General features: G+C 54.4%; 1 protein-coding gene across 1 annotated transcript; it reads left to right on the top strand.

The window, feature by feature from the left end:
• Positions 1–348: 348 nt before the first annotated feature.
• Positions 349–25,178, top strand: COPG1 (coat protein complex I subunit gamma 1). Its single transcript, XM_007465280.1, has 24 exons — positions 349–426; positions 1,318–1,370; positions 2,040–2,120; positions 2,360–2,431; positions 2,560–2,639; positions 4,038–4,113; positions 4,324–4,416; positions 4,831–4,917; positions 6,084–6,241; positions 6,336–6,469; positions 8,079–8,146; positions 8,332–8,520; positions 10,388–10,483; positions 12,474–12,717; positions 13,491–13,566; positions 14,865–14,968; positions 15,352–15,477; positions 15,787–15,855; positions 18,394–18,536; positions 18,822–18,993; positions 19,600–19,697; positions 21,806–21,944; positions 22,179–22,277; positions 24,694–25,178. Exons 1-24 carry the CDS (start codon positions 390–392, stop codon positions 24,822–24,824), a joined length of 2,625 nt encoding a protein of 874 aa, XP_007465342.1. The 5' UTR covers positions 349–389; the 3' UTR covers positions 24,825–25,178.
• The last annotated feature ends 271 nt before the right edge of the window (positions 25,179–25,449 follow it).

Here is a 25,449-nt window from a genome sequence, read left to right as displayed (position 1 = left end):
TGAGGCAAGGCTGGCGGGCCTCCGGGAGGAGGTGACCAGAAGAGGTAGCACCTCGGAGGTGGGCGGCTGCTCGGGCCAGCGTGCTAGGGCCTCGCCTCCGAAAGCACATTTAAACTCCCGCCACAGGCAGTGAGGCGGGAACGAATGTACCGAGAGGAGGGCGTAAGGCCCCGAATTAAGCCCCGGCCCCTCCCGGCAGGGACGGGGTTACGCCTGACGGGGGCGAAGCGTCCCGGGTGGGCGCATGCGCGGAGCGCGGAGTGCGCCTGCGCACAGCGCTGGGCGACGTGGCCGGCCGGAAGTGGCTCGTGCGGAACTTCCGGAGGACCACCGTAGTCAGTCGGTCAGTCCTGCGCTAGGTGCTGGTTCGCGCCCCCGCCGGCACCACCATGCTGAAGAAATTTGACAAGAAAGACGAGGAATCGGGTGAGGGGGGCGAGGCCTGGGGGAGGCCGGACCAATGCCCAGGCTCTCGGCGCCCTCCCCGGCGGCCTCTGTCCCGACCCGAGGCCCCGGGAGGCGCGGGGGCTTGTGCGAGGGGCTGCCGCTGGTCAGTGGCAAGCCCTGGAGAGCCCGAGCAGGCTCCACTGCCCCGCACTCGTAAGCTCGGACCGCGATTCGCTGGGTGACCTTGGGCGGGTCGCACGCCTCTCTGGGTCTCAGTTTCCCCATCTGTTAGGGGAGGGCGCCGTGCGCGATGCTCTTGTGGGGATTCGCTGGGGCTGCGTCGGTGCTGACCGGACTGGGGAGCACAGTGTCCCGTGGCTGAGAACCCTGACTCTCATGCATTTACCCAGTAAACATATATTGAGTGCTTACTGCATGCCAGGCTGTACTGTGTCCTGACATTGCAGTAGAACAAATGAGACGCTCAGTGCTCGAGCCGGGAATATTAGAATGGTCGCGACGTAGTGGAGAAAACAGACGTCAGTCAGATACTGAGGTGTGTAACTAATTACACGTGTGATATCTGCCAAGCACAGACCCTAGTCGCTGGAAGTGGTGGTCCCGCACGTAGTAGGAACTCAGTTAAGTACCAGTTGCATAAATGAATGCAAGACGTGACACTCTGAGAGGCACACAAGGACTGTACCAGGGCTGCTGGGTGACTGTGAGTCAGTGGCTTGGGAGGGAGGGAGCTCCCCTTGCAGGAGGATGGCTGGATCTACTGGCAGTTTGTAGAGCTTTGGTTGCCATTCAGAGGAGTTGGAACTTGACTAGGTCGGGCACTGGGACATGTTTCCCTTGGCTACGTCTGAGAGTTCTGAAATTCAGGGTCACAGCCTGTGCTCAGTCCTGCCTGTTCTCTGACTGTAGGTGGAGGCTCCAACCCGTTCCAGCACCTTGAGAAGAGCGCAGTGCTCCAGGAGGCAAGTGTCATTTGCTCCCGTCTCTTCCGTCACGAGTGTTCCTAGTCGGCGTGCGGGCGCGTTCAGAGTGCTGGTTTAAAGGACAGCAGGGGAGAGACCTGCTCCGGGAAAGACGGGGGCACTTTGTTCCCGGGGAGGGTTCATTAGGCCTGTCTTTTTCTTTGTCTTCGTTTCTCCTTCTAGTTAATTAATAAGCGTTGCCAGGCTTCCCTGGTGGCGCAGTGGTTGAGAGTCTGCCTGCCGATGCGGGGGACGCAGGTTCGTGCCGCGGTCCGGGAAGATCCCACATGCCGCGGAGCGGCTGGGTCCGTGAGCCATGGCCGCTGAGCCTGCGCGTCCGGAGCCTGTGCTCCGCAACGGGAGAGGCCACAACAGTGAGAGGCCCGCGTACCGCCAAAAAGAAAAATAAATAAATAAAAATAAGTGTTGTCTGACTATCCGTTAGCCACTAAGTCGGCACGTCCTCAGCTAATATTTAGGGAAAATTTCAGGAGTTGTTAATAGGTAAAGTAAGAAAAAAGCAAAACAAGACTCTTTCCTTATGAAAATAAGGTTGGGCAAGTGTATTTATTTACCCTGGGCCTTCTCAGACCTCCGCGTGCTTGAGGGCAGTCAGGGAAGGGAAATAAACTCAGCCAGAAGGTAATATCCTTGGTCACTTCTTCCTAGGCCCGCGTGTTTAACGAAACGCCCATCAATCCCCGGAAATGTGCCCACATCCTCACCAAGATCCTCTACCTCATAAACCAGGTAACAGGGGGAGGCTTGGGGGTGGGGAAGATGGTACTGGGGTGTGTTGGGGGCAGGGGTACAGCCCCTGTGTAGTTGTAGCCAGCGGCCCAGCTCTGGGTCCCCTCAGCGTCCCACTCCGATGTGTCGCCCTTGACGGAGCATCTGCAGAGTCCGAGGATCTGGCCTGGGCTGATCTGGCATGAAGAGCATTCTGGCCCGTCTGTCCCAAGCTGAGACTTCTTTCTTGATTAAAACAGGGGGAGCACCTGGGGACCACAGAAGCAACCGAGGCCTTCTTTGCCATGACCAAACTCTTTCAGTCCAACGATGTAAGTGTCTGCACCCCAGCCCTCCTCCAGAGGGGGCAGCTCTGACAGGGTGGTGGGAGGGCCTCCTGTCAGCAAGGCTGCCTCATGCTGTGCCAGGGGTCAGAGGGCTTTTTGCATCTCTTGCGCAGCCCACCCTCCGTCGGATGTGCTACTTGACCATCAAGGAGATGTCCTGCATTGCAGAGGATGTCATCATCGTGACCAGCAGGTGAGTCTTGGTCTCTGAATGATCCACCGACACAGAGCCCATTTTCTCACGAGTACCAGGCGTTCAGACTTCGGCTAACGCGTTGCCTGCGCCCTTTTTTTTTTTTTTTTTTTTTAATTTTTAACTCAGTTCTTTCTTCCTTCCTTCTTTTCTTTCTTTTCTTTCATTTTTGGCTGTGTTTGGGTCTTTGTTTCTGTGCGAGGGCTTTCTCTAGTTGCGGCAAGCGGGGGCCACTCTTCATCGTGGTGCACAGGCCTCTCACTATCGCGGCCTCTCTTGTTGCGGAGCACAGGCTCCGGACGCGCAGGCTCAGTAGCTGTGGCTCACGGACCTAGTTGCTCCACGGCATGTGGGAGCTTCCCAGACCAGGGCTCGAACCCGTGTCCCCTGCATAGGCAGGCAGATTCTCAACCACTGCGCCACCAGGGAAGCCCGCCCGTGCCCTTTTCTCCTTTGCTCTCCTGTCTCCCTCGTCCTTCAGTTACCCTGCCCACCAGTGGCGGCCTCCAGGGTGGGCGGTTTCCCTTTTAATTCTCTGGCCTGAACTTAGGCACAGAGCCTTCCTTCCCTTGATTCCTCTCAGTCAACTGAGGCAGCCGGAAGTTTCACAAAGACTGTAGCGAGTACCAAGAGAAAGCCCAGGGAGGATACACGTAGGGGTATATATACACGGGGAGCACAGGCAGACTCGCTCACTAGGGACTGCTTTGCTCACTAAGTGTTAGGCTGAGGGAATCAGGGGACAGAGTGGACTGAAATATAATCCCTGGGCTCAGTTCTCTTATTGCTTCTTGCCACAGTTTTGGGGGGGACGTTATACATTCGTGTGTAGGTTCATTTAGACAATATTTATCGACTGTCAGCCCCCGTGTAACTCTGGGAATAGAGCAGCAAACATGACAGGCATGGCCTCTGCAGCCCCAGAATTTACTGAGAAGTAACCCAGCAGACAGGCATTAGGGAAGTGTGGCGGCTGTGAGAGCAGATCAGGAGGGCAGTCAACTTGAATTTGGGCCAGGAAAGGCCTCCTGGAACTGTCTGAGTGGAGTCCTGAGGGCTGAGTGAAAAGTAGCAGGACAGAGGTGGAGATGAGGGGGGCAGTGCGCCCGGCTGAGGGGACGCAGGTGCCAGGGCCTGGGGTGGAGAGCATGGCCTCTTTGGGGACGTCTCTTTGAGGGGCTGATGGGGATGGCAGCAGGAAGCTTCTGGAAGGTTTCAGTCAGAGCAGGGGAGTGACCCGGTCGGTTTTCAGTTTTATGAAAAACCCTCTGGCTGCTGTGTGGTGTTTGGTGGGGAAGGGTTAAGAGCACAGGGAGGACGCCCGTTAGGAGACTGGCGTGGTGACCCGGGGTGGGTCAGGCCCGGCCCCTGCGTGAGGCCATCGCCTTGTCCCCGCAGCTTGACGAAGGACATGACTGGGAAGGAAGACAGCTACCGGGGCCCGGCCGTGCGTGCCCTCTGCCAGATCACTGACGTGAGTCCCCCTTGGCCAGCTTGGTCGCCGCGGGGTCTCACCCTTCACGTGCTCTAGCTCGTCCCCCGGCTCCTGGGAGGGGTGCGAGGACACAGGACATGAGCCTGCTTCCTCCCTCCTGGCCGTCCGTCCTCCACACCCTGTCTCCTGCACTCCTGAGGGCGGCAGGGACTGACCGGGCCCCCTCCCGCCCACCCCTTGTCCCCGCAGAGCACCATGCTACAGGCTATCGAGCGCTACATGAAGCAGGCCATCGTGGACAAGGTGCCCAGCGTCTCCAGCTCTGCTCTGGTGTCTTCCCTGGTGTGTAGCCTCAGCAGGGGCTGGGGGGCGGGGCTGGATTGGGAGACTGAAGAAACATCAAAGTCGCTTTCCAAAAGAAAAGAAAAGCTTTGTATCCCCAGATCTGAGAGTCCCACCCGCTTCTCAGTGAAGAGCTCCCGGGAACTCTGGGTTAATTGAGGGGCCAGTTTGACAGCCTTGACCCATCCTTTGGAGTGACAGATTTTTGGAATTTGAGCCTGGCAGGAAGTCTGCCAGAGCAGGGAGAGTGAGGGTGGGAGCTGTCCCGAATCTGTGCACTTCTCAAAGGACCCAGACGACAGAGGGGCCCTGGGCTGTGTCTGAGGGAAGACCAGCTGAACTGTGGCCAGACCGGGAGGTGTGATGGCAGAGCATCCTGCCTGCCCACCCCTCAATGCACCCTGTGCCCCACAGCACCTGCTCAAGTGCAGCTTCGACGTGGTCAAGCGCTGGGTGAATGAGGCCCAGGAGGCGGCATCCAGTGATAACATCATGGTCCAGGTGAGCAGAGCAGTGATATTGAAGATACTTAGGCTGGTGGCACTGTCCTAGCCAGACAGCATGGACTCTTACCACAGAGATCCTGGCGGCCCCTGGCTGGAGCAGGCTTTAATCGTTTTGTCGTTGTGGGGAGACTTGGGGGGTTTGGGGAAAGAATCCAGGGCACCACTTGCAGGGGGAGTTGGGTTGGAGACGTTACTAGCTGGTACCGAAATATCGAGTATTTTAATAACCAGAGTGTTGTTTTGGGGTATGTGACATAGCTGACCTGGCCCAGGCAGGCAGAGGGCCTTTGCCCAGCTGGCTTTGTTAGTGATGCATGGAAGCATCCTGGTGGGGCTTTCATGTGCTGATCTCTTCTTCAGTGACTTCAACCAGGAACCCCTTTATTTCCACGAGTCTCAGTTTCCTTGTCTGTAAAACAGGAATGAAAGTCCTTGTCTCACAAAGCTGTGAGGATAAAATGAGGGCCTCTGTAGCCTCTGCCTATCTGGTCCCTACCTGCAGCCTCCCTGTGTGGGCATCTGTTCCCTCCCTCTGTGCCCTTTGTGCTGGGTCTCATCTCCAGGACCAGCTGTGGCCCCTCAAACCCTTCCCAGGGTCAGAGAAGCTTCCCACATAGAAGGCCCTTGAGTGTCACCCTGGTAAGGAATTAGGAAAGAGCAGAGGGGACAGGAGGTGACTCCGTGTGCCTTCCCTCTGCAGACCCAGCCTTGCAGGCAGCAGCCACGAGTCCTTGGGCAGGGCAGTGGGGGCCGAAGTACCTGCCACACGGTGTCACACGTAAGGCCTGACACTGTGAGGGCTCATGTCTGCACAGCACCTTACGACACGTGTCCCCCTCAAGGCCTGGCTCCCGCTTTCTCTATCTGGTCAGAGACACCTAGTCTCCTCCTGTTCTTCCATCTATGGCACCTGTTGTCCCCTCCACACCTGCACTCACGCTGCCTGTGGAGGCCCTTGCTGAAATTGGGGACGGACGAGGACCGCAGACACCCAGGTGGCTTGTTGGGCACGGTCGCACCCAGGCTCTGGAGGAAGTGACCACAATGCCCATCCCAGAGACGAGGAGGCCGGAGCCCAGAGGGACCGTGACCTCCAGAGCCCCACGGCCAGGGGGCCCGGCCTCACACGCCCGTGCTCTGCTGCCCTTTCCCGCTCTCTAGTACCACGCGCTGGGGCTCCTGTACCACGTGCGGAAGAACGACCGCCTGGCTGTCAGCAAAATGATCAGCAAGTTCACGCGGCACGGCCTCAAGTCCCCCTTCGCCTACTGCATGATGATCCGCGTGGCCAGCCGGCAGCTGGAGGAGGAGGACGGCAGGTAGTGGCACTGTGTCCCCTCTCATGCCACGCGAGGCCTTGCCCGTCTCCCGGGCGGGCCCCCCAGCGTCCTCTTGCCGCCTGTTGTCCCGCAGCCGCGACAGCCCGCTGTTCGACTTCATTGAGAGCTGCTTGCGCAACAAGCACGAGATGGTGGTGTACGAAGCCGCCTCAGCCATCGTCAACCTGCCGGGCTGCAGCGCCAAGGAGCTGGCCCCGGCCGTGTCAGGTGACCAGGCGCTCCCCACCCAAGCCCCGCATGGCTGTGCCTGCCAGGAGCTAGGCCCTGGGCCAGGGGGCACGGGAAAGAAAGGAAATGCCCTCAGGGGGCCGCAGGCTACAGTTAAGAGAGGGCATCAGTCCCCAGGCAGCACCTGCTCCCTGCTGGGCCAGGGCCTCTCACCTGGGCTCTGGCCGGTGGTGGAGGCAAGGTTCAGAGGCGCTCTGCCACCTGCGGGTGGCTGCCGTGGCAGGAGGGCCCGGCGGAGGAAGCCCGCATTTATGAAGCCAGGGCCCGGGCCATCTCTGGGAGGAGAAAGAGGGCTTGGGCAGAGTCTGGACAGGAGCGTGGGTTGCAGTCCTGGCTCTGTGGCGGGGCAGCTGCGCGAGCCTGGGCGAGCCAGTTGTCCTCTCTGCGGGAAGGATAGCAGTCGTGCTGTTATACTGGCAGCATGGTGAACGCGGCACCTGCGCTGTGGGCGGTCGTGCAGCAGAATCCGCTGGGCTCCCGCTGCTGTTAGGCCAGCTGCTGAGTGATCAGTGCCTTGATCGTGCAGGCCTCTGTGCTGAGCGTTGAGATCTCACTACATGTCGGGGTAGCAGGCACGTGACGGTGGGCTAAGTGTTCAGTCCTGGAAGGTGGGTGCATTGAGAAGTGGGACTTGGAGCAGGAGGGAAGGGGCAAGTGTCCCAGAAGGACAGGCTTCCTAGTAATGGAAGCCATCATGTTCTGCCAGAGAGTTCCAGATGCAGAGGTTGAGGAATGGTTGGCCCTCCTGCTTTTCTCATGTTCTCCAGAATAAGGTTGCAAACCTGTCAGGCAGAGAGATGGGGTTCACATTTGCAGAGAGAAGTCTCTCCCCCTCCTTGGCGACAGAAGCAAAAGAACTAAATGAATTCATTCCCTGGTTCGAATGTTTGTTCTTTCTTGTTATATTACTCATGTTCCAGAATAACGAAAGTCAAACAGAGAGAGCTTTTAAAAAAAGCGTTGTTTAAGAAAACCGTAAATAAGTGCTGAAAAAGTATAAGAGAATGGAAGCCAAGTTATGAGGAGAGGAGCGTAGATACCGCAGAAAACAGCAGTCATGTTCACCACTCCAGCGAGTGCACCCGGAGCCTGAGCTTCCTGAGGCCGAGGCGCGGGCTGGGGTGGCCGATGCTCTGCCGGGACCCCGGGTAGGGCAACGGCTCGGGCCCCGGGGCAGGCAGCCCCGGATGTCAGTCCTGGTTCTGCCACTTCTGGCTGCTGGCCTCGTTCCTTCAGTTGCTCTGCCCCTTTGTGCCTTGGCCTCTGTGTCTGTGAAATGGGGAGATATGGGAGCTGTTTTGCAGGCGTGTGGGGACTCGTGGGGACCCAGCAGGCAGTGCTCAGCCCTGTGCCCGGCACTCTAGGCTCCCACGTGTGAACCACTGGGCGGTTGCAAGCGTGCCCACGGGTCCGTGTGAGGCTCAGGTGCCCATGGGGAGGACGGCTGTCTCCTTGGTTGGGGTGGTGGCACCAGCAGGGAGACAGCTGGATGCAGCCTCAGAGCCCTTGCATGTGTGCCCCGCCCCTGCCCCTCGTGGGGTCCCCTGGGCTCCCTGGCAGCCCAGCGCCCGTATCTGTCTCCCCACAGTACTCCAGCTCCTCTGCAGCTCCCCCAAGGCTGCGCTGCGTTACGCCGCCGTCCGCACCCTCAACAAGGTGAGTGCAGAGTGGGCGGAGTGGGGCGGGGGAAGTCTCCCGGCCCCCGCCCTGGGGGAGGTGCAGCCCTGGCCCACCTCTGTCCTCCGGCGGTGACCTGAGCTCACCCGAAGGACCAGCGGAACGGTGGAGGACCTGCTGTACCCCGTCCCTGTCCTCAAATCTTTCCTCCCGAATCAAAACAGGTGGCCATGAAGCATCCATCTGCGGTGACAGCTTGTAACCTGGACCTGGAGAACCTGGTTACAGACTCGAACCGCAGCATCGCCACACTGGCCATCACCACCCTCCTCAAGACGGGCAGCGAGGGCAGCATCGACCGCCTCATGAAGCAGATCTCATCCTTCATGTCAGAGATCTCGGACGAGTTCAAGGTCCACAGTCCCTGCCTGCCGCGTCCCCGCTCCGAGCCGGGGTGGAGCTTCTGGGGGGCTGGTGGGGTGGAGGGCTGTCAGAGGTGCGCGTGATGCTGCATCCGGCTTTTGTCCAGCGAGGCCAGGAGCCTCCAGGCTAGCTTGTTAAGTTCTTCAGTGTTTTTTGTGCGCTTGCCATGTGCTGGGCAGAGTTTGGAGAAAGGGGAACAGAGCAGTGGACAGACCTGTCCTGCTCTCGTGGAGCTTGCTTGCTGGGGAGGGGAGGTGGACAGTCAACAAGGTGGGGACACGGTAATTTCACACACTACTGCAGGGAGGAAACCCCACAGGGTAGAGGTTCCCAGGAGGAGCCGCCCCGGGGAGGTACCTGGGAAGACACGGGAGAAAAGGCAGAAGAAGCAAGTGTGTTGGGAACAAGAGGAAGGGGCTGAAGTGCCAAGCTGGGGGCTTCGCGGCCAGTGGAGGTCATGAAGTCGGAGCAGGTGGTGGCGAGACCGTGTGAGGCCCCGGGGCTCATGATAAAGAGCTGTGGTTTTAAGGAAGCTGCTAAAGCGTTTTCTGTAGTGTTCTCTAAACTTTTATTTTCAAACAATTCACACAAGGTTGTAAAGAAATATACTGAGAATTCCCATGCTCCCCTCCGCCAGCTGCCTCGTCCTCCAGCACCCGCAGGGCCACAGGACAGTGTCACAGCACAGGCCGCAGTTTGCTCACCAGTTACGTGTGTGTGTGTGTGTGTGTGTGTGTGTGTGAGTGTGTGAAACTGCGTAAGATACAGGATGCTCAACTGCACCACCACCAGGAGACTCCCTGGCGTTCCCTGCATAGCCACACCCATCCCTATACGCTGTTCTCAACTCTGTAACTATGTTATTTCACAACAGTTAACATAAACGTTAGTATGTTGTTGGAGAGCTTTAATCAGGGCAGAAGGCAGACAGGCGGCAATGTGAATGACTGGGAGAGAGCATGTGAGTTCTGTAGCAGGAATGACACAAAGTAGGGGGAATAAACTCTGCCTGTGGGTTATAGGAATACTTTGTAGACTGGAATGACACAGTGAGACTTGCATGTAGAGAGATCCTTCCCAAGCTGCTGGAGGGTGAACTGGACTGAGGCTTGGTTGTGGGAGCTGGGCAGAGAGGCGAAGGCACCCGCAGGCCTGGGAAGCGGGAGGGGGGCTGGTCTCAGAGCCCCTGGGGAGCAGAGCCAGGTGTGAGGGCGCCATGTGACAGCTGAGGGCGTGAACATCCTCAGAGGTGAGTCCGTGTTCTAGTTTGCGTTCACAGTGCTGTGGATGTGTTTGGGGAAGGAGGGAGACGGTCAGGGCCGAGAGGAGGGAAGCAGGGGTAAGGGTGGTTGCGGCCAAGTTTGAGGTGCCCGTGGGCACCAGGTGCAGTTGTGTGGTAGACATTTGGAAGCACTGTTCTTGAACTCAGACCAGAGACGAAGATTTGGGCTTTGGGGGCATAGAAGAGGAGGAGATGAGATTGCCCAAGAGACCGAGAAGAGAACAGGGCTGGGGCCAGAGCACCACAAGGGGCAGCCTGAGCTGGAAGGCTCAGGGGTGGGAATGGTGGGGGAGGGGAGGAGCAGGACAGGCGGGACGGAGGGGCTGGCGGACTTTGCTTGAAGTCTGAGTAGAGGGACCCAGAGTCTGGATCTGGGCCTCGGGACTGCTGTGCATGCCTCCCTGTCTGCGGGGCTCGGGGCTGCGGGCCCCCCAAGCGTGGAGGCGGGGCTCCCCTCGCGTCTTGGCCTGTTGCTCCCAGGGCCCGGCCCTGCCTGAGGAAGGACTCCGCTGGCACTGGGTGCACGAAGTAACCAGGTGGCAGGGCCGCCCCTCACGCATGTCTGTTTGGCCCAGGTGGTGGTGGTCCAGGCCATCAGCGCACTGTGTCAGAAGTACCCTCGCAAGCACGCCGTGCTCATGAGCTTCCTGTTCTCCATGCTGCGTGAGGAGGTAAGAGCAGGGTGCTCGGGCGCCAGGTCTCCTGTGCGGGTGGTGGCCTGGCCGCTGGCTCCACACCCAACTAGTTCTCGGCTGTACCCAGTCCACCTGCTGGCCGGCTGCTTTCCTGGTGCCCGCGGCCCTTGAAACTCCTCATGGGCTGACAGTGTAAACGTGCACCAATCACTGTGATCACACTGATAACCCTAATGGCACTACCCGGGCTCTAAAGGCCCAGCGGATGCCCCAGGGTGACGCTTGTGTAGCAGATGGGAAACCGGGTTCTGTCTGGTGTCATCTCGTGTAGAAACATGCCAGCCATTCCAGGAGCTCCAGCGTGGCTTCTTGGGAAACTGAGGCTAATAACGTGACGTTGGTTCTATTTTTGTTCCTGACATTAATTAATGATTAACGTGGGCCACCTTTCTTGGTTGTCTCAACAAAACTGGTCCGTTCAGAGGCACAGAAGCAGAGTGTTCATGCAGTAGATTTGGTCCCCGGATATTTGGTGGCCCTTTGCCTCAGCCCCAGATGGGCCCTTGGACCAAGGCAGTAGAGGAACCGTTGCCTTGGGTGCCTTTGGGGTTCCCAAGAATATGAGAAGGGAGCAGGGCTTAGGGTGCCTTCAGCTGACGGCCCAGCACAGTGGAGACACCACACAGCATAAAGCATCTTGTGATCCTCATAACAGGCCTTGTCGTAGACGTTATTTTCTCCCTTTAAAAATCAGGGATCTGAGACCACCTGCCTGTGGCCACCTGGTCAGTAAGTGTCTGGCTCCAGAGCCCGTGGTTTTCTCCCGGACCTCCCTGCCTCCCAGGACAACGTGTGGCTCCACAGAAGACAGCGTGAGAGCTTCACTCATTAGAACACAGCACTCAGACACCGAGACCCTGTCTGCTAGAAAAGGGTGTGTCCCTCAGCACAGGGTGTGTCAGCCTTGAGCCACTGCAGGCAAAGCCCTGCACTTACTCTGAGCCTGTCAGTGCCCAGTCGGCGGGCGGGCTGCAGAACCGGTATCATAACTAGGGCACCTGCTGACAGAACAGCCTTATTGAAATGTAAGGCGCATGTGTAATTCACAGAGCGTATTTATTCTTCGCAATAACCCATGAGGTCCGTACGCTAATGGTCCTTGTTATGAAGGTGCCTGAGGCTCAGACAAAGAGAGTGACTTATCACTGCCGTAAAACAAACTAATCTGAGAACAGGGGCCAGATTTGACCCACAGACAAATTCTACTTGGGTTGTGCAGAGTTTTACACATTTTGAATTAGTAGCTGTTATTTAAAAATCAGGAAAACCACCTCGATAGGTTTCCAGTTTCTCTTTAAAAACTTCTAAGACCTGGCAACGCTAGGCTGCCTGGTGATTTCGCTCTTTAGATGGGATGGGCGCTCTGCATGCGCCACCATCCCATCCAGTGTGCTGCGCATTGCCGGGTTACGGCCGGGCACCTAGCGGGTATCTCACTTGCCACTTCTGTTATTAAAGTCTGTAAGTGGCAGAGCATAGATTTGACCCACGATCTTTTGTCTCTCTACTGCCCTATTCTGCCTTTTTTTAAACTGTCATAAAATACCCACGACATAGAATTCTATCATCTTATCTGTCTTTAAGTGTAGAGCTCAGTATTGTGAAGTGCACTGACACTGGTGTGCAGTTAACCTCCAGAACGTTTTCATACTGCAAAACTGAGCTCTGTTCCCGTTAAACACTAACACCCCACTCCTCCTCCAGCATCCACATCACCCATTCTGCCTTTATCTCAAACTTGGAAAGAAAATGAAGTCCCAAATATTTCTCTTAAGCCATCTACCCTTAGAACCGGCAGGGTGCCAGCGAGCATTCAGCCTGAGCCTTTTGTTTTACGCAAAAGGGAGGTAGAGGCCGGGAGAGCCAGGCCCTTGTCACCAGGTTCAGCGCCTGGACCGCTGTGCCGGGTCCCGGTTAGGCTCTGGAGAGAGCAGCCTCGGCACTCGGCTTGCCCCTTGTGCTGCAGGGCGGCTTTGAGTACAAGCGGGCCATCGTGGACTGCATCATCAGTATCATCGAGGAGAGCTCGGAGAGCAAGGAGACGGGGTTGGCGCACCTGTGCGAGTTCATCGAGGACTGCGAGTTCACCGTGCTGGCCACGCGCATCCTGCACCTCCTGGGCCAGGAGGGGCCCAAGACCAACAACCCCTCCAAGTACATCCGCTTCATCTACAACCGAGTGGTCCTGGAGCATGAGGAGGTCCGGGCAGGTGGGTCATCAGGGCCGCCCCCGGGCCCCGGGCTTGCCCTGCAGTAGACCCCCCAGCAAAGGGCCCTGAGCCCCCAGAGGGACACGGGCACCTGGTGGTGTTGCCTCACAAGCTCGGTGTTCTGTAATCTTGTAGCAAGGACCTTAGATGCTTGGGCGTCATCTAGGTGAATGGTTCTTAACCTCTAATTCGCCTTAGTGATTTTTTTGTTTGTAAGCGTCACTATATGTTGTCGTTTAACTTTCTTTCTCTCTTTCTCGCTCTCTTTTTCCTTTCTTTCTTCTTGGTGTTTAGTTTTTTATTTTTAATAATAGCTTTGTTGAGATATAATTCACATACGATAAAACTCTTAAATGAGTATGCAATTCAATGTGCAACCATCATATTCTTAATTTTACTTTCAATTTACGGCTCTTTTTTTCTCCTGCCGTCTCTGGACAGACGTCCCTCTTTCAGCAGTTGTTACTCATTCAGTCGTAGTTTGTTCTCGTTTATGGTCGTGTGCTGCTTCACTGTGAGCTGAGGCCATTTGGATGCTGAACTTGAGGGCAGCTGTCGTGGCCTCTTCTTAGTTAATATTGAAAAGGACTCCTGGGACCCAGAACAGGGCTGCCTTCCCCGTGAGAGGCGAGGAGTTGAGGCCGGGTGGTGCCCACGTGACTGAGGCTCCTTGTTTCATGATGTCGGGTTGGGCCTGCTGGGTCGGGGCTGCTTGGCTCTGGATGGCCCATTCTGAGCCCTGGCAGTAAATCGTATTTGCTTCATAAACACAGGCGCTGTCAGTGCTCTGGCCAAGTTCGGAGCGCAGAATGAAGAGATGCTGCCCAGTATCTTGGTGTTGCTGAAGAGGTGAGTCCAGGCCACGGGCCTGGTGGACAAGTGTTCCCTTGGGCCCAGGCGGCTGTCCTTTGTCTCTTTTTAATTGAAAAAGGGGAGAAAAGATACACAACTATTGATTATAGGAAAAAATGGAAACATAGAAAAGTATGGGACTTCCCTGGGGGTCCAGTGGGTAAGACTCTGCCCTCCCAATGCAAGGGGCCCAGGTTCTATCCCAGGTCGAGGAACTATGTCCTGCATGCCGCAACTAAGACCCTGAACAGCCTAAATTAATTAGTTAAAAAAAAAAAGAAAAGCGTGAAAAATAATGTCACGCAAAAATCCCTCCACCTAGGCGTTAATTTGAGGTGTTTTCTATTTTAAAAAACAACTTTATTGAGATATAATTTGAGACCCATAGGATGTACCCATTTAAAATGTATAATGCGATGATTTTAGTACATTCAGAGTTGCATAACGATTGCCACCGTCTAAGTTGAAAACTTTTTTTGTTTTGGCCATGTCGCGTGGCTTGTGGGATCTTAGTTCCCAACCAGGGATGGAACCTGTGCCCCCTGCAGTGGAAGTGCAGAGTCCTAACCACTGGACCACTGGGGAAGCCCTGACAACATTTTTAGCACCCCCAAAAGAAACAGTGTACCGATTAGCAGTCGTCACAATTCCCCCCAGCCCCCCAGCCCTAGTCAGCCAGTCCCTTGCCTTCTGGCTCTGGATTTGCCCGTTCTGGACACCTCATGTAAACTCAGGCACACAGTGTGTCGCCTTTCATGTGTCTGGCTTCTTCATGATGTTTTCAGGGTTCATCCGTGTTGTAGCAGGTGCCAGTGCTTCGTTCCTTCTTATGGGCAGATAATATTCCATTGCATGAATAGACCACATTTTGTTTGTCGGTACATCCGTTGATAGGCATCTGGGTTGTCTCCACTTCGTGGCTGCCGTGACTAGTGCTGCTGTAAACAGTTGTGTGCGACTTTTTATATGACGTGTTTTCAGTTCTCTTGTGTGTATACCCAGGAGTGGAATTGTTGGTTCATACTAAATTCTTTTGTGACGTATGCTGTGGATATAGGAGATTGCCTCCCTCACTGGGTGGGCTCTGGGGAGAGGTCCAGGGAGTATGAATACGGCCACCTCCTAGTTAATTAGAGTCCCGCGGGCCCTTCGGTGCATTTGATGCCTGGGTCCACATCCGAGGACTGAGCTTTAAGAGACCTGCTTCCTCTCACTGACCTCTGCTGAAGCCCTGCAGCATCCCTCCTGCCACCCTGCGGGGCCCTGGTCAGGAGGACCTTGTGTTCTGGCCACAGGTGTGTGATGGACGATGACAATGAAGTAAGGGACCGAGCCACCTTCTATCTCAGTGTCCTGGAGCAGAAGCAGAAGGCCCTCAATGCAGGCTATATCCTAAACGGTGAGTCTTTCCTGGCTGACCCTGACCCAGCCCCGTAACGGAGCTGCAGTCTCGCCAGGCAGGGGAATTCGGAGGCAAGACGCTGTCGGCTGGGCTTTCATGGCAACTGCACAACATCACTGTGATCTCAGGAGACCCAGGGCCCTGCGTTCACAGCCCTGTGGGTGGAAACAGCCCAGTGAATGGAAACACTAGTTACTCATGAGAGCCTCCATTTGCAGAGTGCTTTACCCTTTATAAGTCCCTCTCCTATGTCCGTTTACTCCCCACATCAGTCCTGCAGAGGACGATGTCATGACAAAGTGGGACCTCAGAGACCTAAGTGGTTTTCTCAAGGTCCTACAACCTCGACCCCAGGACCTCAGTCTCCCACTGGCCTCTAGGTCTGACCGTGTCCATCCCTGGTCTGGAGAGGGCTCTGCAGCAGTACACTCTAGAACCATCGGAAAAGCCTTTTGACCTCAAGTCTGTGCCCCTGGCCACCACACCCATGGCAGAGCAGAGAACAGGTAAGTAACACCTGCACTCCTTTCATAGGCCCTCCGGTCCAGGCCTCCGCTGGAGGGTCTGCGTTGGCTGCAAAGTCACTAAACCTGCCCAGGATGGATGGGGCTGTGCTGGGCGGAGGGAGTTATCCCGTCTGCCTCTGGCCGCAGGAAATGAAGACACGTAGGCACAGACACCTGCTCTCTTCCTCACGTGCTCTGTACTTCACACTACGGGGTGGAAGTTATAATCCCTGAGTAACAGCACCGTGGGCAGCACTGCCTTGGCCCATTCCTGGAGTTGTGGGTCACCATGCATGTTTGTTCCTGCAGAAAGCACCCCCGTCACAGCAGCCAAGCAGCCTGAGAAGGTGGCAGCCACCCGGCAGGAGATCTTCCAAGGTGAGTAGTGGTGCTTGGCGGGGCTTCCCGGGGCCGCGGCTAGGGTAGCGTTTCTTCTCCAGGGAATTAAGAGTAGGAACTGTCATCGGTTGGGTCTCTCCTGAGTGCTGGGCTCTGAGAGTGTTTAGACAGCACGTTTGACCCTCAGGTGGAGGTTATTGGGTCCATTTGATATTGGAAGATTTAGATGTTCAGAGAGAGACAGTGATTGATTTGCCCAAGTTTGCACGGCAAGAAGGGGCGGTGGGGGGGTGGCGGTGGAATTAAAATCCAGCTCCAACTGGCTCAGAGCTGCCTCGGCCCTGGTTCTGAGGCTCAATTCCCTGAGGCCCAGGCCAGTTCCGGATGTCTGACGCCATATAGCTGACTCAAGGGACACGGTCCTTTGTCTCGGGTCCCAGATGTGTTCCGTCCACGTTGTCTTGCAGGGTTTTGTTTAGGTTTTCATCTGTCCCTCTGCATTTTTAAAGGGGAGAGGCTGCGCGTCCAGTTGCCAGACCACGTTTTCCACAAGATTCCTACCTTTGAGGCCTAGCACGTGTCCCTCGCCCTTGGTGATGCCCTCCCTGAGCTCCTCTCTTCTCCGTGGTCCTGTGCAGTTCTCCACGTTCTGTCATCTATATTCTCTGTCATTGCACTTAGTGCCTTCCTTCCTCACAGTAGGCTCCCGATTATCATTGAGTTAAATTAAATCCCACCTTTCCCATTCGCTTCCCGAACCCTGTCTTCCATCAACAAACTGTCTCAGATTCAGCAAAACTAGGATCTTGAGCTGAGTGGGATCACTGTAATCCGAAACGTTTCCTGTGTGTTAGTTCTCTCTTGCTGCTCTCACAGGTTACCGTGAAGTTAGTGGCTTAACGTAACACAAATTTATTACCTTGTTCTGAGGACAGAAATCCAAAATGGGTTCCACCATGCTGGCGGTGCCGAGTTCCCTCTGGAGGCTCTGAGGGGTTCATCTTTGGTGGCTGCCTACGTTCGCTGCCTAGAGCCCCCGTCCTCTGTCTTCAAAGCCAGGAGCACAGCCACAGTCACATGTCTCTGCCTCTGACCCTCCTGCCTCCCTCTCACCAGGACCTTGTGGTCACTTTGGGCTCACCCAGATAATTCAGGAGACGCTCCCCAGCTCAAGATCCAACGTAATCTCTGCAAAGTGAGGGAACATACTCACAGGTTCTGGGAATTAGCTCGTGTACATCTTGGGGGCCGTTGTTCTGCCACGCCCTCCAGGGAAGACTCCTTTGAAGCCTCTTCCAGGGACTCAAGCCCATTTGTAAACAACCTTCCGAAGCCTAATGTTTATTGATCACGTGTTAAGTTCCAGGATCTTTGCTAGATCTTGACCTTTATTGCCTCTTCTATCTTCACAACAACCCTGTGGACAAGATTATTGTATCTATTTTATTGAGGAAGAGTCTGAAACTCAGGGGCGGTAGTTTATAGCTACTAGCAGAGTCCCCCAGGCAGTAAGGGGCAGCATGTCTGCAAACTTGATGCCCAGTGAAATCAATTCTCATAGAAAAGCACTCTGGCAGCTGATGCTCACAGGGGGCCTGAATGTGCCTCCTAATACGTAAGCTTTCTGGGCTTTTTATCACCTGCAGGTTCAGAGGGCTGCAGCAGGCACACAGGCTGCCTCTTTGTGGGGGCAGAAAGCCAAATAATAATAATGCCTCTTCTTTCTCTCCCTGTCCCTGAAATGTGAATCGAATACCTACTCAGGCAGAACCTCAAATCCCTGGCCTCAGGCACAGTTCTTTTCCACATGGAGTTCAATTTAACTGGGAAGACAAGTTAAAAATCTTGAGTAGTGGTCTTCAAATATCAATGTACATCAGAGTCATCTGAGGAAACCTGTTAGAAATGCAGATTGGTGGATCCCAAACCCAGAAATTTTGATAGAACTGATCTGGGATGGGTCCAAGAATCTGCGTTGTTAGCAAGCCCTCACCCCCAGGTAATTCTGACACAGGTGATTCATGACCACTCTGTGGGGAACTCTGCCCCTGCCATAGAAGAGGGGCAGCTGCCAGACGCCTTGTTCACCTGGACTCACCAGGGCTGGAACCTGGCTGTGGGCCGCAGGGAGAGGCCTTGCCCAACGCCCACCATCCACACCAAGTTGGGTTTTCTGCAACATTCTGAGTCTGCAGCCTCTCCTTTTGGGCCCCGTGTCTAAGACCAGTTTGTTCTTTCACCTGGTTCCGTGGCCATCACAGCATTCAGCTCCTCGTAGCCTTTTCCCAGTCCCCCTCTTTTAAGAATCCTTGCTGAGCTTCTAAGGTTGAGGGAGTCTCCAAATAGATTAGGCCTGGGACGTTGGGCCTGATGTCCATCGGTTGCTCTGGCGTCTTGTGTGGGACAGCGGGGTAGAGTGTTTCATGTGGGTGGCACAAGCTGAGCAGAGTGAGGGAGGTGAGGAAACGCTCGGCTCTGTTCGGGAAATCGGGGGTGACTGCTTCAGTGGGTGGGAGAGCTTGAGGAGCAGGCCTGAGGATTGAGCAGCTGAGTGAGTGTGTGGCCTGGGCGTTTCAGAGCAGCTGGCGGCAGTGCCGGAGTTCCAGGGGCTGGGGCCCCTCTTCAAGTCCTCGCCTGAGCCTGTGGCCCTCACTGAGTCAGAGACAGAGTACGTGATCCGCTGCACCAAACACACCTTCCCTGAGCACATGGTCTTCCAGGTGAGCCGGGGGGAGGCCCTCTCGCAGGGCCCGGGTACCCCACACCGGTGCTTGGAGCCCAGCCCCATGCCAGATCCACGACCAGCTGCTGTGTCCCTCGAGTCCTTAATGCAGGGCCTCTGTGGCTCCTGAGTGTCCACGTGCAGACACGGGGCCTGGGACGGGGGCCTGGGATGGGCGTCAGTGTGGCCCTGGGGTGAGAGGCAGGACCTCCTGGCTGCTCCTGTGCAGCAGGCTTGGGTCCAGGGCAGTGTCTCAGCGCCCACCCCCCGCTTCCTGGTCCAGTTTGACTGCATGAACACGCTCAACGACCAGACTCTGGAGAACGTCACAGTGCAGATGGAGCCCACGGAGGCCTACGAGGTGCTGTGTCACGTGCCCGCCCGGAGCCTGCCCTACAATCAGCCCGGCACCTGCTACACACTGGTGGCCCTGCCCAAGGAAGACCCCACGGCGGGTGAGCCCCTCTGCAGATGCACCCCTGGCGTTGTGGGAACCCCTGGGGGTGGGGTGGGTGGCTTGTGCACCAGCTGTTTGTTTCCTGTCAGAGCTTCAGCTCCTTGAGGTCAGTCCTGAGAAGGAGAGAAGGCTGGCTGAGTCCTGGGGCTTTTCACGCATCCGCTCACTTCCTCCTCATAGACCCCTGGGAGCAGGGAAGTAAGACTCGGGTCAAGTGGCTTGTCTGAGTCCACGTGGCTGGTAGGACACCTGGTCCTCAAACCAGGACTCTCTCATTGTACCAGGAGAGAGCACAGAGGAAGGCCCAGAGACAGGCACAAACATGGACCATCCCAGGTCCACTCCAACCAAAGAAACCAGGTGCTTTTTCCAGGAGCCACCCTGCAGCATCTCTGCATTCCTCTCTCTTCCTTCCCCGTGAGGGCAACTCCTGGGGGCTGCAACCTGGCTCTCCTGCCTTCTACAAGCCGATGCCCTCTGTCCAGATTTGTGGGGCCGGGTGGCATGTGCCGCTAGTGCAGATGCAGCTGAGGCCTAAAGGGCAGGCTGTGGCTGCGTGCCCACAGAGGACCTCGCCCGACTGCCCGGCCTTCCCTCCCCACAGTGGGCTGCACGTTCAGCTGCATGATGAAGTTCACTGTCAAGGACTGCGATCCCACCACCGGGGAGACTGACGATGAAGGCTATGAGGATGAGTATGTGGTAAGAAGCTGGGGCAAGGAGGCTTCAGGAGCTGACGGCCAGTCTTGAAGCATTTTCTTGCTGGTTTTGGGTTTGAAAGAATTTTTTTTTAACTTAAAAAAAAAATACATGTTCGTGTGTAAAAAGAAAACTTGGGAAATACAAAAACAAAGTATACACAAACAGGAAAACATTACCCATAGTCCTTGGGAATGACTGGGGGGCGGGCGGGGGGAGTTGTATCATTGCAGTTATTCTGTACATTACAGATCTTGCTGTGCTCACCTAGAACCAGAGTGTATTTTCCTGCCATTACAAATACTTCATAAACACAATTTTTAATGACTTTAAGACACTCCCTTATCTTAATATAGCCTAACTCACTTGACCTCATATTCCTTAAACACTTGGCATTTGTGATTCCAAATTTTCACTTTTTAAAAAAAATTTTTTGGCTGTACTGCACGGCTTGGGGGATCTTAGTACCCCAACCAGGCATTGAACCTGGGCCCTTAGCAGTGGAAGCGTGGAGTCCTAACCTCTGGACTGCCAGGGAATTCCCAAATTTTCACTTTTTAAATGCTACATTAAGCATCCCTTTGGGTACAAATTTTTATCTGCATTTCAAGTTATGTTCTTAGGACAGATTCCTAGAAATAGAATAATTAGGTCAAAGGCTAAGTCTGATTTTAAGACTTTTTTTGAGGGACTTCCCTGGTGGCGCAGTGGTTAAGAATCCGCCTGCCAATGCAGAGTACACGGGTTCAAGCCCTGGTCCGGGATGATCCCACATGCCGCGGAGGCACTAAGCCCGTGTGCCACAACTACTGAGCCTTTGCTCTAGAGCCAGTGTGCCCTAGAGCCCATGCTCCGCAACAAGAGAAGCCACCGCAGTGAGAAGCCTGTGCACCACAATGAAGAGTAGCCCCCACTCGCCGCAACTAGAGAAACCTCGTGCACAGCAATGAAGACCCAACACAGCCAAAAAAAAAAAGGACTTTGATCCATACTGTCAAATTGCTTTCTAGAGAAATTGGATCAGTTTGCATCTGCTGGGCAGTCCTTTCATGCACTGAAACTTCCCTTCCAGTTCCAGCTCTCGGAGCTTGCATGGAACTGAGTGCAGGGTTGTTCTGGGGTTTGCCCACGTCACAGTGGCTCAGTGCCATCTGAGTGCAGACCCTGATACTAAACCTGGGTTGGAGATTATCAGAGCCCTCATGTCCAGAGGGGCAGTCACTGAATAACAGCTGATGGTCACTTGTGTCCTCCCAGGTCCATTGTGGAGGATGGGCTTTCCCTGAGCCAGCAATGACCTAAGGGCGGGACCTGCCCCAGGACAGGAGGGCTGGGTCTGAGGCAAAGCTTCTACCGTAGGAGCTGAGTCCTACTTGTGAACACCTTACATGTGCACAGGAATAGGGGCTCAGTGAAGAGCTGTTGGGTGAATGAATGGGGAACCTTTATGTACAGTTAGTTCAAGGTGGGGGGGCAGTACGACGTGTCAGCCCCAGGGAGGACACTGCTGAGTCACAGGATGCAGGCCTCCCTCCCGTCCAGTCTGGCACTTACTCTAGGCTTCAGAGTGATGTGTTCTCATAGCTGCCACCCGAGGATGAGGACAGTGGGCCCTCCATATCTGTTGGTTCTGCGTCCATGTGTTCAACCAACAGATAGAAAATATTCAGAATTGGGATGGGGGGTGTTCCAGAAAATTCCAAAAAGCAAAACTTGAGTTTGCCACACAAGGCAACTATTTCCATAGTGTTTGCATTGTACTTACAACTATTTACATAACATTTACATTGTATCAGGTATTATAAGTAACCTAGAGATGATTCAAAGTATAAGGGAGGATGTGTGTAGGTTAAATGCAGATACTGCAGCATTTTATATAACGGACTTGAGAATCTGCGATTTTGGTATCCGAAGGGGTCCTGGAACCAGTCCCCACAGATACTGAGGGGCGGCTGTACACGGTTGAGGTGTTTTCTGCTGAGGGGCCACCACTTGGCTGTGAGCACCTGTGGCTGCGTGGTGGGAAGGGGCGGGTGGCCAGAGTGGAGCAGAGGCTCGGAGGTGTCTCTCTCCTAGTGCTGTGTGCCTAATGCGCCCCTGCATCTCCCCAGCTGGAAGATCTGGAAGTCACGATAGCTGATCACATCCAAAAGGTCATGAAGCTGAACTTTGAAGCAGCCTGGGATGAGGTAGGGGATGAGTTTGAGAAGGAGGAAACATTCACCTTGTCCACCATCAAGACACTTGAAGGTAAATCCTGGGGATGCCATTTCTGGCTGGCTTGCCTTACAAGATCCTTGGCTACTGTTGAAGAGCTCCTCCCGTCCCCTGCCCCCAAGTCCCCGAAGATCCAGGGCCATGTCTAGAGCACGTACTTCAGATGCCACTTCATTAAAAACTGCAGAGTGGGGTCAGGGGATGGGGGAGTGGTGCTGGCACCAGGGGGAGATCGTGGGTTAATAACACCGGGATTTCTCCCCACAGAGGCTGTGGGCAATATTGTGAAGTTCTTAGGAATGCACCCTTGTGAGAGGTCAGACAAAGTGCCGGACAACAAGAACACGCACACGCTGCTCCTGGCAGGTAAGCGGCATTTCTGGTGGGAAGGGCCTTGATGCCACCGCATCCTGGGCTGAGGGCTCCCCCTGGGAACCTGGGAATTCAGAATTCACAGCGTTGAATGTTCACAGGGCATAAAGAGACCTGCAGTGAAATGTCTCCCTCCCGACACTTGCTGCCAGTCATTCAGTTTCCCTTCCACCAGGCAACCAGTGTTATATTATAAAGGATGCTCTATATCCTTCCTGTGATCATAGGGATGTAAAAGCAAATGTGTACGCATTTCTCTTTTTAAACTCCAGTGTTTATATACAGGTGGTGCATATGTTGTTCTGCACTTGGTTTTTCTCTTGACGGTGCATCTTGGAGAACTTCCCTATTGATACTCAGAGCTTCCTCCCTTTTTTTTTTTTTTTTAACGTAATGTGAAATTTACCATTTTAACCATTTTTAGGTGTACAGTTCAGTGGCATTAAGGACATTCACATTGTTGTGCAACTATCACACCATCCAACTCCAGAACTTTTTCGTCACCCCAAACTGTGTGCTCATTCTTTTTTGTAGTTGATTGTTACTGTTCCATTCTATGGATGGACCATATTTTATAGGACCAGTTCATGTGTTGATGAACATTTAGATTGTCCTATAGTTTCTTTTTTTTTAAAATAAATTTATTTATTTATTTTTGGCTGTGTTGGGTCTTCGCTGCTGCACGCAGTCTTTCTCTAGCTGCGGCGAGCGGGGGCTACTCTTCGTTGCAGTGCGTGGGCTTCTCATTGCGGAGCACGGGCTCTAGGCGCACGGACGGGCTTCAGTAGTTGCGGCTCGCGGGCTCAGTAGTTGTGGCTGGCAGGCTCTAGAGCACAGGCTCAGTAGTTGTGGCGCACGGCTTAGTTGCTCCGCGGCATGTGGGATCTTCCCAGACCGGGGATTGAACCCGTGTCCCCTGCATTGGCAGGCGGATTCTCAACCACTGCGCCACCAGGGAAGCCCCTGTTCTAGTCTTTTGCTCTTACAAACTGTGCTGCAGGGAATAATCCCATACATACATGTATACATACACACTTTATTTTGCCGATGTGCACTGAGGGTATTTGTAGGGTAAGTTTCCCAAGGCTTTACCAGGTTAAAGTGCATTTTTCATTTTGGTAAATATTTCCAGTTGCCTTCCATAGGAATTGTATGCCCTTTCTCCCACACTTTGGACAACACATTGTGTTATCAAACTTTATGATCTTTGTCAGGTGTAAAGAATGGTGTCTCCGTGTAGTTTTTTTTTTTTTAGTTTATTTTTGTCTGCATTGGGACATCGTTGCTGCACGCAGGCTTTCTCTAGTTGCAGAGAGCAGGGGCTACTCTTTGTTGCGGAGCACGGGCTCTAGGCACGCAGGCTTCAGTAGTTGCGGTACGCGGGCTCAGTAGTTGTGGCGCACGGGCTTAGTTGCTCCGTGGCATGTGGGATCTTCCCGGACCAGGGCTCGAACCTGTGTCCCCTAGCATTGTCAGGCAGATTCTTAACCACTGCGCCACCAGGGAAACCCTCCATGTAGTCTTACTTTACGTTTCTTGTATATTGAAGGAAGTTAAGTATCTTCTCAAATGCAAAGTGCTATTTGTATTTCCTTTTCTGTGAATTGTTTTCAGATCCTTTGTCTAATTTTCTATTGGGTTGGTTGGTCTTTTCTAATAGGAGTGGGATTTTAAGCACTTACGGAAATTTTCAAATTTACACAAAAATGGGACCCCCAAGTACTCATCCTCCAGCTGCAACAACAGATAGTGTCTCTACCTATACTCGTTCTCCACCCCCAGATTATTTTAGAGCAAACTCCATATATAGACATTTCATATGTAAATGTTTCTGATCTGTATGCTTCTCTAAAAGCTAATGACCCTTTGTTTAAAAGGGAGGCAATACGCTTATCACACCTAAAACAATGAACTGAAGGAAATGTTTTTTCTGAGTGTTTATAAACAGGGTTAGGAAGCAGTTCTGCTTCAGTGCCCTGCTCACAGCTGGCAGCCCCCAAGCCCATCCTTCCTGACCACAGTGAAGCAACCCCGTCCCCCGGGTTTTGCAGACACCTGCGCTGTGGTTTTGTCATGGTGGGGCTGTCCCTTCGTCTGTGCTCTTAGATTCCGTCAGCGTGTGTGAGCGCCCCTGTGATGTCAGACACAAGCCATATGTGTCCACTAATTCATTTTAGCTTGGCCGAAGCGTGAAATACAGCTAGTAGAGTGATCTCTACTGAGATCATTGATGATGCTGCAGCTCAGGAGGTAAAGTGACGTGCAGGGATTTCAGCCAGTGCTCCTGGTTGCGGGCCCCTCCCATCTCAAGCCCCGGAGCTGCCTTCACCAGTTGTTGCAGGTGCCCCTCTCAGCCCAGCTCTCGGCCCCCTTCTGCCTTACACACCTGTCCTCCTCTCTTCTCTTCCAGGCGTATTCCGGGGGGGTCATGACATCCTGGTGCGCTCCCGGCTGCTGCTTTTGGACACAGTAACAATGCAGGTGACAGCCAGAAGTTCGGAGGAGCTGCCAGTGGACATCGTCTTGGCGTCTGTGGGCTAAAAGGCCAGCCTGCAAAGGACCAAGTCGTACCCTATCCCCCCCAACACTGTGCAGAAGTCGGGCCTTCCTTATGAACCCAGCGGAAACTCCTTTCCAAGCCAATTATATTCAAAAACAATTAGGAATCAATGAGGGTTTGTTTTTTTTTTTTTAATTTAACCCCTGCCCCAAAACTCCCTGCTGAGGGTAACTTTTGAAAGAGGGGGATGGTTTTAGCTTGTCCTAGAACTTGCTGCCTTGCCTGCCAGGGAAGGGACATCTCAAATGAATAAAGTGCTTGCACCACCTCTTGAATTGATCCCCTAAGGAACCATCTTATCCCTATAAATAAATCAGCATCATGTATTTATTGAATGACTGCTACTTCTGCAGACTCGTGCTTAGGGGTCCGGCTTCCCTACCCCGAAGAACACCTCTGCGTCCCGTTTGCACCTGCAGCCCTTTGCCACTGTACTTAGCATGAGGCAGGACCCTCTCACGGGCCCCCGCCCGAGCCCCATGCCCAGGGGCAGGAGCGGTGCAGGTTTGCTGAGGGAATGACAGCAGCTGGCAGGCGTTGAGTCTTTGCCCTTAAACCACCCTCCTTTTGTAGGAGATCAGTGAGGCCGGAGGGTCTGGGTGGATT

This window comes from Lipotes vexillifer, unplaced genomic scaffold (genome assembly GCF_000442215.2).
Source record: "Lipotes vexillifer unplaced genomic scaffold, Lipotes_vexillifer_v1.1 scaffold1115, whole genome shotgun sequence".
NCBI lineage: Eukaryota > Metazoa > Chordata > Mammalia > Artiodactyla > Lipotidae > Lipotes > Lipotes vexillifer.
The sequence above is the reverse complement of the archived record's forward strand: the minus strand, read 5'-3'. Positions and strand labels throughout refer to the sequence as shown.

Coding starts and splice junctions, on each gene's coding strand:
- COPG1 (XM_007465280.1), top strand. CDS start 390: ATGCTGAAGAAATTTGACAAGAAAGACGAGGAATCGG. Junction 4,918..6,083: donor GTGATAACATCATGGTCCAG/GTGAGCAGAGCA, acceptor CCCGCTCTCTAG/TACCACGCGCTGGGGCTCCT. Junction 14,969..15,351: donor TGCAGGCTATATCCTAAACG/GTGAGTCTTTCC, acceptor ACTGGCCTCTAG/GTCTGACCGTGTCCATCCCT.